Below are 15,416 nucleotides of genomic sequence, written 5' to 3' on the forward strand. Positions count from 1 at the left end.
TTAAAGTAATATCTAATAAGGAATTGCTTTAGACACATTTTAATAGAATCCTTTTCTCACTGGGTTACCTGGAGCTACGGATGTGCCACCTTCTGAGAATCAGAGTTTTCTGAAACCTGAAGTCTTGTCTCTAATTATCGAAACTTGGAAAACAGTTTTTGTGTGGTACTAAGGCTAGAACCTAGGACCTGGTGCACTCTAAGTAGCCTGGTTAGGCTTTTTTGAGAAAATGCTTCCATAAGATTGCCTGTGGGTATGCCTGAGGAACATTTTCCTAATTAGTGATGGATGGAGAAGGCCCAGCCCATTGTGGGTGGTGCCTCCCTGGGCAGGTGGTCCTGGTTGTGTTAGAAAGCTGAGCAAGCCGGGAGGAGCAAGGAGCAAGCTGCTAGCATCCTTCCCTCACCTCCCCAGGCGATGGCCTAGACGTGGACAGTGGAAGATGAAGTTAACCCTTTCCTCCCCAGGTTGCTTTTGCTCATGGTGTTTTTTATCACATCAACAGAAAGACAATAATCTCTACCACTGTGAAACACCCCACAGCTCCAAACATGGACTTTTTGTAAAGGCTTTAAGGAGGCTGGGGGAGATGGTCCAACAGTTAAGAGCGCTGGGCCACCCAGGGGATCTGGGTTCGATTCCCAGCATCTTCGTAGCTGCTCACAAACACCTGTAACACCGGTTCTTGGGGGATCTGGCATCTTCTAGTCTCTGTCATGTACCAGGAGACGTGCACGCAGTCAAACACCCATACACATAAAAGATATGTTTAAAACCCGCTTTAGGTATAATTCTGCCTTCAACACGGTGCACTGAAACTTCTTAGTACTTAACACGGTCATGCTACAGAGTGTGCTATATTGTATGTGCCACACAGAGTATGATGGTTTGGCATTACTGTAAATGGCACCAAGTAATATATGAAATTTTAAAAAATCGGTGTCTCTGGCTTTTTCTGTTACTTTCCTTGCAATATGGAACGATTCCTCTCTGCCAGGAATATGTGAGTTCTGCCATGTTGGGTTGAAGAATCAAAAAAATGAACTTCATTTGAAGAATAGGAGTCGGAAGTAAAGGGCCCCAGCTTAGAGGTGCCGGGGTGCTGTGTAGATGCACAATGTGCTGGGTTTGGGTGTGAATCTCACGGCATCCCTGCGGCTCCTTGTGACACGAATTCCTGTTGTTCTCCACACCTGAGGCTGTGCTGTCACTGGGCCTTCATACACCACGTGACAGAAAAGTCCAACGCAAGATGGCTCACAGTTTTGGTTTTAACTCAGCTCCGGCTTGATATTCGCTAAGCCCTTAGGTGTATTCTGTGTGTCTGAAATACTTCAGTTCCGACTCTCAGACTTCTCGCAGTCTTTTTAGAAGACACTTTGTACTCAGAAATACCCCGTTGCCCTTTATTTCTAAATGGTATCATCTCGCTTCCTCGCCGCTTAGTCTTGGTTCTCTGTTGGTCAGCCTGTGTTTCCTCTGTCCGAATGTTCGCAGCCTGCGTATCCCACACTCTTAGCCTTGGGGGTGGTGTTGAGGAACCCTAGGCTGTCGTCCTCCCTCAGTGCCTGCTGGGCAACATGGTGGAGTTCACACATGCACTTTTAATCACAAGGCAGTAACCAAGGCTCACTGTCTCTTTGAGAGCACCAGGTATCGGTAACTCCGATGTTTTCCCCTTCATCCCTCCATGCTCTGGGAGGAAGGGCAGGCTGCACCTGCTTCTTACAGATGAGGAACTGGGGCCTGGGGCACGCCAGGGACTTCCTGAGTAAAGGAAAATCGTGATTCCAGGCCTGGATCATAGCCTGACTCAGGCCTGTGTGTTCTGGGGGTTCTTATTCCGCGTGTACAGTCACTTCTCTGTGTACTTAGGCTGATTCACAAGCATAAAGCTGAAAAGCAAAGAGGAAGCACACATAGGTCCTGGTTCCACATTTTTATAAGCCGTTACCCTCTCCCTTCTCTGCGGGAACTTCTGTCAAGATGAGAGAAATGTGGATTAGGTAGAGAATTTAAAGGGCTTCTGGCTATAGAAATATGTTGATTTAGAACCTTTCCCTAGGGCAGTGGTTCTCAACCTGTGAGTCGTGACCCTTCTGGGGGTCAAAAGATCCCACAGGGGTCAAATATCACATAGCCAGTATATCACATATTTGCATTGCAGTCCCTAATAGTAGCAAATTTACAGTTATGAAGTGGCAACAAAATAATTTTAGTGGTTGGAGGTCACCACAGCACAGGGTACTATATTAATGGGTCACAGTGATTGACCCATTAATATGGCTAATATTAATATATATCGAGAACCACCGATATAGAGCATGTCCTAAATGTGTCTGCAGGTTGTAGATCCAGCAGTCACTAGAGCCACAGTCTCCCCCACAGGACATGTCCTCACAGGCGGGGGTGGGGGGAGGATTTGTATGAATAGATTGAAGGCAGACTACCCTGCAGTCATTGCTGGTGGGTCCCAGGCCAGCCTCAGTCACCTTGATACAAAGTTTTGTTTAGCTGGTTGCAGTTCGTGTTGGCTAACACCAGGGGAAAGATGTACACTAGCACCCTGCCTGGGTCTAACCTGAGTCCAAAGCCAGGGCTATGGATCCCTTCCTGACTCCCACCCACGGCTCTGTGGTCAGGGGTGCAGTAGTCCTCAGTGTGGAACTAAGGACTAATTCAGTTCTAGAAACAAAACTCAGCGTCAAGCTCGCTGACCACACATTTCCATTTTTCCTTTTCCCAAACCCCAGATTGTCTCACTGCCAAGGACCCACAGCCAGGCTCATCAGGTTGGAGCAAATTCTCAGAGGGTTGGATTTCTTCACTACCTGACGAGCTCGGGCCTCTTCACTGGTTTGCTCTCAAACAGTGTGGCATCTTGGGTTAGGCAATGCTACACAGGATTCTAGATGTGGAGCACAGTGTCAGGATAAAGGTGCTGTTGCCTGGTGATGGGCAGAGAGGATGCAGGAAGGATAAAGAAAATGGTGATGGAGTTGCAAAGCATGGTGGTAGGAGTGAGCATTGAGCTCAGCGGTGTTTCCTGACATCAGGTGAGCTCGTCACCTCCCTGGGCCTTGATTTCCTCTTGCGTTGTCGCAAAGGTATAAAACTGTTGTGTGAGGTTTTTCCCAGTGCCAGGCTTCTGGCAGGTGCAGTCACCTTGAAGTCAACTAGGCGAAGGCTATAGAAGCAGAATGCTTGGGGAGAGGCTATAGGGGTCACCTTGTGTCCCTGTCACGCCACAATCTGCCTCGGTCGGTCTCCTCTGCAGACAGTCAGTGCTAGGCAGCTTGACTCCTGCCCTGAATCCTACACACTTACCCTCCACACATCAGATTGTGTAACCCAGTAGTCCACGCCCTGCCGTGACAGGCAGAGAGTAATTGGCACAAGGCAATTCTTGCAGCTAAAATTTCTTTTCACCCCTCGCAAAACTAATGTCTTAATACCCTCTCCCCAAAGATGATGTCATAACTGAATACACATTCAGGTCTTCCTTCCTGAGGTAATGCCTGGTGCCATTTAGACAGAGGTGGGGTGGGGTGGGGTGGGGGGATAGAGAGAGTTGGGAGGGGTCCTGAGTCAGTGCTTTTGGTTACTTACCAGTTCTGACTGTGTTGTCAAGAATACGAGAGTTTGCATTTTGTCCCTAGAGACCCTCCTTGTTACCCCTGTCTTAGCATGTATAGCTGGCCAAACCTAGGTGGCCCAGGGTACCAGCTTCACCCATCAGAAGGTAGATGGGAGAAGGGGCTAGGCTGCCCACATCTCCAGGCCTCCTCCTGCCTACCCCTCCCCTCCAACCCTCTCAGTTTTGTACCAGAGACTCAGCCTCTAGGGTCAGTACTGTTCATCTGTCAGGAGCCTTCAAGGCTTGCCTTTTTCCTTTCAGGCTCCTTGTAAGCCAGGTGAGGTCTTGGCTCCACTTGAGAAGAGAGGTGGTCAGTCAATGGGAGGTTGTTTAAGGAAGGCAGCCGTGGTCAGGGTGTATAGGGCGTTGTATTTTGTGCTAGTGTCTGCACCGCACAAATGGCCACACGGCAGGGCACTGGCCTTAACATCTGTAAGAGAGCTGCTGACTCCCTTTGATGCTGGGGGCTTTCTTGGTAATTGCTGCTTTGATTGCCCTGGAAGGCTTCGGTGGGTGGAGCTCTGCCTCTTTCCAGCAAGCAGCCCACCCCCACTGCAGACCATGCCAGGTCTCCCATCTCTGGAGCTTGATTTCTTCAAGCCGATCTTGATTTGACCCATTTTGTATCTGTAAAGCAGCACACTCTCGCCCCGTTTCTCCCGTGGGAAGTAAGAGTTGGTCGGCCCTGACGCCCTTATATTTTAACAGGGTGACCAGAAAAAGCTACTTGACACTTTTTAGGACAGTTTCCCACCAGGAATGCAACCCTGGGGTGGTAGGCTGCCATGCAGGGGACCTCTGAGGACAGCCAACTTGTTGCAGGCAGTTGCAGGACAACACAAAGTGAAGCAAAGACAGCCAAACCATGCGCGCCCGAGTAGGGGAGAATGTCTTTTAGAAGATGGGGAAATTCTGTCCGTGAGGAACCATGACGCTGTAGTCAGCCATGTTTGTCTTGACTGTTATAACTGAAGCCAACTCCAACTACAAGAGCGGGGCTTGTAGGTAAGACAGGCAGGCAGAAGGGGTGCAGCTCTGATCTAGAATTAAAGTCGAGCAAGAGTTCCTACAGCTAGGATTGGGGACAGACCTCAGTGGGCGGGCAGGTTGTCTCCCATGGTAGAGTACATCCTCAGCTCCCTGTGGCCATTCAGATCTAAACCCCAGCAGCCTGGCTTGGACTTCAAGGCCATACCTTCTTTGGAAACAATATTTTCCTGTCACAGACTCAGAGTAAAACTGCCCAGGAAGAGCAACTTGGACCTAGCCTTTGAACATTTTTCATGCAAAATCGCAAAGTAAACAGGGACCTGTGAGGCCCAGCCCATGCCATACTCCTGCTCCTCCCATTAGAAAGGCCTTGCCTCTCTCAGCCCTTTGATCCTCTGGGTGAAGGGCTGACAGGTTGCTTGGTTGATAACAGATCTGCCACTGAACAGTGTGTTCTTCTGTTAGGTAGGAAAAGCTTAGCTTTGCAGAGTAGGAATTTTAAATCTTTGAACACTTCGCAATTACAGCATTGCCGTGGTTTCTTCCCGGTTTTCTCGGTTTGTTTCATTCTTCTGTAGCTGCTCGGGGATATAGTTGCTTCACAGTTAGGATCAGGTGTTTGTGGGGACAGTTGTGGAGGAAGCATCAGTCCTCTGTGCAGTCTGTCACGCACCGGCACAGCTTGTGTGCAGGAGTTTTTCTTCTACTTCCGTACCAAATCTCGTGGAAAGCGCTTGGCCACCCACGTTGTGTTTTTTCCTTTTCAAATGGCCTCAGAGCTTTCGTTCGGTCATCTGACTGTTCCAACTCCTTTTCCTCCTTCGTGAAAGCCCACCACTGAGAATTCATCTAAAGGAATGGTTACTCATAAAGGGGGATACACCCACCACAAACACAGGGAGCTGGGTCATCCGAGGCTGTCAAAAGTTCCAGATGGGACGCAGGGCTTCTGCACCTCTGTCTCAGGTTCAAAGCCTTGGGGACCAGTGCATCCTGGGGTGAAGGAACTGATGATGCCTTTGATTTCCTCTGACTCTGTTTATCATGGTGTTTCTTTTGACCTTTAATCGCTTGGTAAAATCTCAGGTCATTAAAACTTTGGGGACTAGGGGTTCTTCGTTTTGAAAAGCATCCATTATTTTAAGTTACTTGCAGAGTAATTCATTTGCAACTAATGGTAAATGTCTTTGTTCTTGTGTGGAAATGGAGGTGCTGCCACCTCCTTGGACCATAAGAACGAACCGTATATCTTGGGTGTGTTAACCATATATCTTGGGTGTGTTGGGCTTGTCATACGGGAGTTTGCAGCACGCTGGCCATTTGGAATGTTCTGGTCCTGTGTAGAACCCTGCGGTGGCTCTCTGCAGTGCACTGTACCCAGCGCTAGTCCTTCGGGCCCTCCTGACCTGACTCCTGCTCACCTCTCCAGTTTCTGTCTAGCTCTTTCTACTGATGGTTTTTCAAATATGGTTTCATCTGTTTGTTTGTTTGTTTGACTAAGACCCAACTCTTTAAATGCATGTCATAATTCTGCACATACATACACAAAACCAAGTAAAAATACCTATCCTGGGATATATTTGAGGATTTTTTTTTGGTTGGTACCTGGCAATCCATTTTTAGTCAACATGAATTTAAGGAAATGGGTAATGTAACTGAACCGCTGCCTGTAATACAAGGTGCGGTCTTTAAAAGGCCTGCGGCAACTTTACATTAATACCATTTCATTTGTTCCTTCTTGAGGTGGCAAAAGAAGCTCATTCCCAACGTGCAAAGCCAAGGCAGCGACCCCAGGCCCTCTTCTGGAGATGGAAGCTTGTTGAAAACCCAGACTGTCTCCACAGCTTGCCCGCTAACCCCAAGGAGCACTGACAGCAACTTTACCCTGAGGTCACTTCTAGCGCTGACCCACAGAAACAGTCACTGCCAGCCCTCCCTTCTGTCTACTGCAAGCCGACTTCCAAAAGAAAACAGTTTGTTTCTGAAAAAGAAAAAAAAAAAAAAAAATTAAAAAGCCCATGAGAATGCTCGCAGGCCCTGCCCACTGAGCGGCATTGCTTCCGGTCTCCATGCGCTTCTTGAGTGTCTTCTGCGCAGACCTGTCACCCTTCAGCAAGGACAGACAGTACCTTGGGCTGTGTTTGCCTTGTCACGTGCAACTAGAGCCAGCGGCCAGAGCAGGCAGGCATCAGCATCCTGGCGTGAGAATTGTGGAAGACTCCTCTTGTTCCTGTCTTCATTTTCCCTCTCTTCAAGTTTTTATTTAACAGTACAAAAGGATCAAGTTCTGTTTGCTTCTTTTTTTTTTTTTTAACTTGAATTTTAAATTTACTTTTTTTTTTTTAATTTTTATTTTTCTTGTATATTTTGCTAGCTCTGAGCTTTTCAATTAAATTCATAGGTCTGAAAGAGTTTGAAATAAAAACAAGATGAAAAGAGAAGCGAGTTTTTTTTTTTCCCCCCCTGAGAGATGTTGTCCAGTAAGTGGCTTCTCTGTGATACACAGTGGCTTCTGCCCTGTGAGGGGTTTGATAAAGTTAAAATAGCCAAGCCCACTCTTGTTGGAGGTCGAGTTTGGCAGCCCGTCTCACTTAGTTTTCTGATTTTTCTTTTTTTTAAAAAATAACAACAAACCTTAACATCTCCTTTGAGCGCACCCATTTGCAGTGATTTTTTTTTTATTTCTTTCCTTTCACTCCTGTAAAAAGCCCAGCACTTGAATTGTTCTTTCTTTAAATGTTCTGTATTTGTATCTGTTTTTATTAGCCGATTAGTGGGAATTTATGCCAGTTGTTAAAATGAGCATTGATGTACCTGTTATTTTTTAAATAGCAAGGCACAGCCTCTGCCCCAAACTTGTCATCTTAACGTTTGTCATTCCAGTTTGAGTTAACGTGCTGAGCATTTTTTAAAAAGAAGCTTTGTAATAAAACATTTTTTTAAAAGTGTCATTTTATTAAGAATAAAGTTGCTAATAATTGCGAGTTGGTGATGACCTGAACCGGAGACCAGGACTTGGTGGAACACAGGAGCAGCCCCTGTCAGAATGGCGCTGTGAGCGCACAGAACAACCCCTGCCTCCCAGGCCTGCAGACCCCAGCGTCTCCTCTCCCATGCCAGGCACAGACGCGAAACATGTACAGAAGGGAGAAGCCGGAGCCACTCGGTAGTGGGTGTCTCCCCGGACACCTCGGGCTCCCCTCGGCTCCGGCGTTGGTGTGGAGAGGTTTCACCATCAGCACATGCCCCGGGGCCTTCCCTCTTCAGATCTGAGCTCCCCACATCCCAGGGCAAAAGAGGTAATCCGCCCTGTCCATCTTCCCAGGGTTGAAGCTTTCTGTGTTTAGTGATAGCCCACAATGTCCCCCGTAAACCCTTATACTAGTACATGTTGCTCTATGCTTTAGCAGAAACTACATGCATTCAGATGTCGGTCTCTCAAGGTCTTTCACTCCTGAGTTTGGTATCGCTGGCTAACTGAAATCCCTCTCTGAAATTCTCCTCTTTCAAGCGTGCATACAGCTGGGGAACAGCTGGCACCCGTGCTTGTAATAACCCTCCACGTACTGCACTTGAAGATTGCCACTAAATCACCCCTCAAATTTCTCTTCTCCAGGCTAAGTAATCCCGAGTCCTTGCGGCTTTCATCATCAGGCCTTTAATCATTTTCATTACTATCCTCTGGAACCTTTCCAATTCCTCTCCATTCAATCCTAAACTTGAACCAGGAAAAAAACGTATTATGTTCCGGGGTCCTACTTGTCCTAAAGGTTTAACATGCAGCCATTCACTCAGGGATCATCTCCTTAACATACATGGTTCAAGGCACTCCGTCTGACTCCGCATAAAGATAACTCGGGGAGTTAGCTACAAAAGCAAACATGGCGGACTACTTTTCTAGGGGAGAAAGAATCTCTTCCAAGCCTGGGAAATATGTTCATCAAAGACACAGCTCAGGCTAAGGCCCATTTCCAGCCATTCTGCCAACCTGCTTTCTGGAGGCATTTGTACTAGGGAAGGAGAATCAGGCAGCTCCCTGCTCCTAGAGACAGATTACAGAAGTTAACTATGGCTGGAGAGATTCTTCTGGCCACTCCTGTTTGATCTTAAAAGTGATGGGTCTCCCTGTCCTGCAGCTAACACAAAGCACAGCCTTTCTGGGCGCCTCGCCTTGCCTGAGGTCACAATTGGCACAGCCTTCCTTAGAAATGGGTGTTTCCCTCCTGTTTTGATTGGTTTGGTTGCCAGGGTTACCAACAATACCTGTCCAGTTGGGAGGGACCTTCCAACTGTTTCATGACTATGGCTGTCCAAATGCAATCAGTTTTCCTACCACAGCTCCATCCAAGGCTGTGGCAATGCAGAAACCTCTGCTGAGCAGCAACAAGACGACATTTGTGTGGCTTTCCTTGAGAAGGAGTAAGATAATGGGTAATCCCGACAGGAGGGAAAATGTAAATTTCACAGCACACAGCAATGGTATAACAAAACTTCCCACACCACAGGAAGAGACTTTATGCAAAAGAGCTAATAAGAAATTAGTGAATGGTAGTTAAATTGGGGACCTCCAGAGGACTCCACTATTCCAGGTGCCAGGGCATTTTAAGAGCTGCCCACTTGCAACCCCCACCCATGAACCTGAACTGCTTCCAATAGTTGTGAGTAGCCGAACATCTAAGTACTACTAGAAGAACGAGATCCCAAATTTCTGTAGTGTATGAGAAAGATGTCATTGGTTTTCTCGGGTATCCTTCCGGAAGCTGCTGTTCTAAACTCAGGCTGCTGGTTAAGGAAGAAACGTCATTGTCCTCATCGAGAATGAAGAAGAATGGACAATGATATACAATAATAATACAGCACTTTAATTTATATGCTCAAGAGCTTGGGTAAGTCTAAAGGGAGGCGGTTACTTGTCTTTCTTTATTGGAGAAAGGATGCTACGTATTCATTACCGTGTCTATGGGTCACAGTGAGGGTGTGTTAGGTAATCAGCTAGGCATGTTGCCACACACCTGCAACCTCAGCACTTAGGCAGAGCCCAGAGTAGTGACTGACCCCTGTAACTACGAAACAGTTTGTGAAATGAACTTCCTCCTGAAATATAATTTGTTAGAAAGTATGTTTCAGTCCATTGTAAAAATGTCCTGTCTGTGTAGCCCATGGCCATAAAATGCTGGTGCACAGTCCTATTCAGGGAAGAATTAAGTGGGTAGTATTAACCAGCCTGTTCTGAACTCAAGAATGGCATGACATTTTGACAAGAGGAGGTGGCATATTAGTCACCTACACTGGTGGGTGCATTCACTAAATCTCAACATGTCTCTCATTTAAGATTTTATTTTGCATGTGTTTAGATGGGTATGAGTGCCACAGAACTGTGTGTGTGTGGGGGGGGGGCAGAGGATAATTTGTAAAAGCTTTCACCGTCCACCATGTGGATTGGGGTATTAATCTCTGGTCAGCAGGATTGGCAGCCTCTGCACACTGAGCTGTATTATGGGCACATTTTTTAGGCAGGATCTTACTGTGTGCTCCCAAGTTGGCCTCAAACTCACCATCCTCCTGCCTCCACCTACCCAACACTGAGGTTACAGATGAAATATTTTGCTGAATCTAGCTTGAGATGTTAATAGCAAAACCAATTTATCTCCGTGTTAGATGTGTGGGAGACACTGGCAGATGAGCACGCGTGAACTGCAGATATGGCCCACGTCATCTCCAGAGTCTCTGCAGTCACGGCAGAATAATGGAACAGACATTGTCTACCTTTCTCACAGAATCTGAAGTCAGTGGCATTGCTGAATTAGACTTTCTACTGTGATGTTTTCTCCATGACACAAAGAGCCCCCCAAACTGGTCTAGTTATTGTCATCACTAGCCTTTAAGGCTTTTTTAAATTACTATTTTATGATTGTCCTTATGTAAGTTTCACCTGCATGCATGCGTGTGTGTGTGTGTGTGTGTGTGTGTGTGTGTGTGTGTATCACATATAAGCCTGGTGCCCTTGAGAGTCAGAATAGGTAATCAGAGCTCTAGGAACTAGAGCTGCAGAGGGTTGTGAGCCACCATGCTGGTGCTAGGAGCCAATCGTATGTCCTCTGTTAGAGCAGCGAGCGCTCCTAACCACCAGGCCATCTCTCCAGCGCCACAGGCTTTTGCTTCTTTCAAGTGTTCTCCGTTTAACAAGGGTTCTCAGGTCTGGCTTGCCCAACTTGTATTCCTCCCAAGATGAGGTCTGTGCGGTGTTTATTTGGGGAGCTTAACAAAGTCCAGAGGTAAACTGTGGATTATGTGATTTTTCTTGACACTTGCTGGCATCTGGCACACAAGATATACCTGTTATCTTCCGCAGGTTCCAGTTAGGGAGACTGGCCCTGCATTTCTGGCCTAGAGCATTCACACAGATCAGATGGCCCTTGCAAACACCTCTTTGCTTCATGCTCCATGAGGCATTTGGCAGCTGCAACTATTTTAAAAGACTTTAAAAAAAAAAAAAAAAATTTAAACCTGGATGTGAGTGGGTTTGTACCTATGTATGCAATGCCCAATAGCGGCCAGTAGATGGCGTCCTCTGGAGCTCGTGTTACAGGCATCTGGGAGTGGACTGACATGGGAGCTAGGAACCATCATGGGTCCTCTGCAGCACTTAAACCACTGAGTTTCTCTCTCTCTCTCTCTCTCTCTCTCTCTCTCTCTCTCTCTCTCTCTCTCACCTCACTGTTTTTAGAAGTATTTATTATTTATTTAATGTATATGAGTACACTGTTGCTGTCTTCAGACACACCAGAAGAGAACATCAGGTCCCATTACAGATGGTTGTGACCCACCATGTGGTTGCTGCAAGTTGAACTCAGGACCTCTGGAAAAGCAGCCAGTGCTCTTCACCCCTGAGCCAGTTCTCCATTTGTCCCTCACTTTTAACCTCAAAGTTTCTCACAATGACTCTTGAGATTCTCATTCATATTCCTCTCCCACCCCCACACACTCTCCTTTCTCCCCACCCTCCCTTTGACAGACTAGCATCTCAGATTGGATGATGAGGCCTTCAGCCAGTGGAGATGTGTTATGTCAAGTGTTACCGGAAACTGTGGGATACAAAGAGTCTCAGAAGAGGAGGAAGCTGCTTACTACAGATCACATTTGTGACCTCCTGCCACCCCTACCCCACCCCCCCACCTCTGCATTTGGAATCCTTTTGATCCTAAGACAAGGATGTCCAGCAAAACCATCCCCTATGTAATTGTGCTCACCCAAGACTTAAGAAAGTGCATACAGATAGGTGTGCTGGCACACAGCAAACTCAGCAGCTCAGGAGGGAAAAGCAGGAAGACTGATCAAAGTGGGCAAAGTAGTAGGATTGAGACTAGCCAGGGCTACACAGAAAGACCTCATCTCAAAAAAACAAGTAATGCAAAAGTTGTAGGTATTAACAAACTTCCCTTAGGCCTGTGATTCTTGCAGACATAACTTCAAAGATCCACCATGAGGCCATGTGAGGAAGAGCAGCTGGCTTTCCAAGAAGTAGGTGTGTGTGCAAAACCTAAAGGCTCTACCTGCAACAGAGACAGTGACCCTGGGTTTGAGCTTCTCTCCTGTCTTCTTGTTCCTATTGTCTCTGGGTAGAAGGAAGCGTCTCTCAGCTTGTCTCTACATCTTTTTTTTTTTCCTTTTTTTTTTCTTTTCTTTCGAGACAGGGTTTCTCTGTGTAGCCCTGGCTGTCCTGGAACTCACTCTGTAGACCAGGCTGGCCTTGAACTCAGAAATCCGCCTGCCTCTGCCTCCCAAGTGCTGGGATTAAAGGCGTGCACCACCACGGCCCAGCCCTGTCTCTACATCTTTAAGATGGAGGCTGAGGGCCCTCAAAACTGATGGACCCCAAATGAGGCAGAATAGTTCCTTCACAGTTTTCTGGGTCTTCCCCCAGTTTTATTTAGTTTCAGCATCTCCACCTGGTAATTCTGAGTCAATGGTTGCTTCTGTGAGGTTAGCAAAGGCAGTTACTGGAGGTTTTCCCATGTCCTGTTCACCCGAGAACAGGACATGACTTTGGCAAGATGTGTCAGCAAAGGCACCTACAAAAATGAGGTCGAAGCATCTTACCAAGACCTGGAGACAGCATCTAGACCCCACAGTCTCTGAGGACCCCCGAAGGCCTGAACCAGCACTCTGACCTGGAAGTTTCCCCTTCCACACATAGACTTCTGTTTCAAGCAGTTACAGTGTCAAATCCCCCTAAAATATAAGTCAACATCAGCCTGAGTTAGTGTGGACCATTCTGCTTTCCCTCCTTTGTTTGAATGAATGTACCTGCTGGGGACTCACACCCACAGTTCTGCTCCCATAAAATCTATGGCAGCTCACCCATTGTTATCTAAAAATACAATGGGTGTGTGGGGATGAGAAGAGACCACCCAGTGGGTTAAAAGCACCCGTTCTTCTTGAAGAAGACCAGAGTTTGATTCTGGGCACCAACATGGTGGGCTCCCGAGCATCTGTAAATCCAGATGCAGGGTAATAATACCCTCTTCCTGCCTCCGAAGGCACAGCACACAAGCAAAGCAGAAACATGTGTGGACAAAACACTCACACACATAAAACACATAGAAAATCTTAAAGAAATAAAACCACAACACAGTAGGATAAAGTTCATGTCCTACCTCATTTGCATGCATGTCTAGACGCCTGAGAAAGCTTCAACCTTTCCCTTGCGGTCTTCAATCACGTAGTCTTCTATATGTAAAATGTAACTCACCTAAACAACAGCCACTCCTTCCTCCAGCCTTTCTCTGGCAGCTATGGAAATCGAGGAGCCAGGAGGCCCAGTAGCTCATTCCCTAGGTATAAAACACTCAGGGTTTGGGTAACACTATGGCTTCCTCTCCAGTAGGTCTCTCTGCACTCCATAAGACATGCATCGTCCTGTGAGATCTGACCATTAGCATCCCCAAGGAAAGGTTCCAACACCGTGTCCACCTTACCAGATACAGCAAGACCAGAACCCCTCTGGGTTACTCAGGCAAAGTGGAGCTGAAGACCACAGGTCATCTGGGTCCTTTCAAAGCCCAAGGCATGAGACAACTGGCAATCCTCCAGCAGCTACAACTGGTGGATGGAAGTAAAACCCAGGATCAGTGCCCCTGACAGCGCTGTATCTTCAGTGGTGAAACCTTGCTTTGTCATCTTAACAGGGTAACTAAGAAAAGGTGACAAAACAGATGGGAAAACCCCTGTGATCATGATGACCACATCATTAAAAAAAAAAAAAAAGACATAGCCAAATGGGTTCTTTCAAAGTATGGTGATAAGGCTGAGGGTACAGCTCGGTTGGCAGAGTGCTTTCAGGCACACAGTATGTCCTGGGTTCGGTTCCCAGCACTCAAAGGGGTAGGGGACAGTAAGATCAAGCTTCAAGGTTATCTTGGGCTCCATATAGAATGTGAGGTCATCTCGGGACACATGAGTCTCTGTCTCCAAGTCGGGTGGGGGGTGGGGGGAGGGATAAGAGGGACCATAGCAATGATGCCATCACTCAAGTATTTTTAGATTACTATTTATGTTGCCCCAATGTTTGTTAGCAAGAAAAATTTCCCCATGGAATTACAGCCACACCTTGTATTTTAATAGACTTAGTTACTTAGGTTGAAATGTTAAGGGGATTAAATTAAGGTGGGACAAGACAAATGCCCTTGTCTCCTGTATGAACAGCTTAACTCACCAAGGGCGAGCACCACCGGCATGTGCTGGTGTGTAAGCCATCACTCACGTACCAGTTTTACTCTCTTCAGCTGCAAACAGCCCAATCTCAAAAGAGTTCCTGGAAGCTGACCTTAGCCAAACTTAACCACCTGGCAGAATTCAGTGATGAATCCCTTTATAAAAGGTTTTGAGTGGCTTTGTAGGATGCAGGATGGCCCACATCAGTTCTGGAATTCACAATCATCCTGTCTCCACCTCCCAAGTACAGGGATTACAGGCATGGGCCACCCCACACTTGGCTAATACCAGCATTTCTCAGGGTCAACACCTGCCTCCCCATGACCTGCTACATCAATCAACAGTTCCCTAGTAACAGACGTCAAACCCCCTAGCAACGGACCTCAACTTGCTATCAGCAAGTTAAACAATGTTTCCCCCTCAGTTGCTGCTGTTAACAATAACAATAAATCTTATGGACATTAAAGGACCGTAGGTTTTGTTCTGTAACATGTTTGCAAAATAATCAAAGAATTCCCTTTTAAATTTTCACTTCTGTCAGAGAAATTAATGTTACCTAGGGGTTGTGGAAGGAGCATGGTTTGTTTTGGGGTTTTTTAAACCTGTTTTGTTGTTTTAAAAACCTGGTATTAACTTTCAAATGCTATAAAGGATTCATACTACCATTAGGAGGCAACTTTAGAAGCTGAGAACCAGGCTGTCCCAACAAGGGTGACCAAAAGCAAGGTGAGAAGGCTCAGGGACAGGAGTCCTACTAAGGTTGATTTTCTGAGTCCTACTAGGGTTGATTTTCAGGCAGAGCCATGAAAGGGCACAGGAGATCACTCCCCAAGTGCTAATTCAAGAAGAGACGGTTCCAGGTCCCTCCTGCCCCATCGCCCAGAACAGAATGCATGGGAAAGATATTATACAATGGCAAAGGAGTCTCGAGGCTGAACCCTGAGCATCTGTCAGGATCCAAGTGCATTTAAAAGTACCATCCAGAAACAGTGCTCTGTCCCTCTGCACCCCAGGAGCCGACGGTTGCACCACTGAGCGCTCTCTCTTTCCTGAAACTCAGTGGTTAAGAAAGAGC

The 15,416-nt window shown here is 46.8% G+C and overlaps 2 protein-coding genes across 5 annotated transcripts in view; one reads left to right on the forward strand and one right to left on the reverse strand.

The window, feature by feature from the left end:
- The window catches only part of Lef1 (lymphoid enhancer binding factor 1), a 54,102-nt gene extending 46,517 nt beyond the window's left edge, over window positions 1-7,585 (forward strand). For 2 of the 4 annotated variants that reach the window (XM_034500084.2, XM_034500083.2), the window contains one exon: window positions 6,371-6,611. In XM_034500084.2, coding sequence (XP_034355975.1) covers window positions 6,371-6,450 — 80 coding nt within the window. In that variant the 3' untranslated portion in view covers window positions 6,451-6,611. Of the gene's footprint in view, window positions 1-6,370 lie in introns of all 4 variants that reach the window. The other 2 variants (XM_076933259.1, XM_076933260.1) reach the window with 2 other exon arrangements.
- A 5,039-nt stretch (window positions 7,586-12,624) lies between these two features.
- Hadh (hydroxyacyl-CoA dehydrogenase) overlaps window positions 12,625-15,416 on the reverse strand; it is a 25,332-nt gene continuing 22,540 nt past the window's right edge. Inside the window, exon 3 of the mRNA XM_076933465.1 lies at window positions 12,625-12,699. Coding sequence (XP_076789580.1) covers window positions 12,625-12,699 — 75 coding nt within the window. The remainder of the gene's footprint in view (window positions 12,700-15,416) is intronic.

Source organism: Arvicanthis niloticus, chromosome 4 (assembly GCF_011762505.2).
Source record: "Arvicanthis niloticus isolate mArvNil1 chromosome 4, mArvNil1.pat.X, whole genome shotgun sequence".
Classification (NCBI taxonomy): domain Eukaryota; kingdom Metazoa; phylum Chordata; class Mammalia; order Rodentia; family Muridae; genus Arvicanthis; species Arvicanthis niloticus.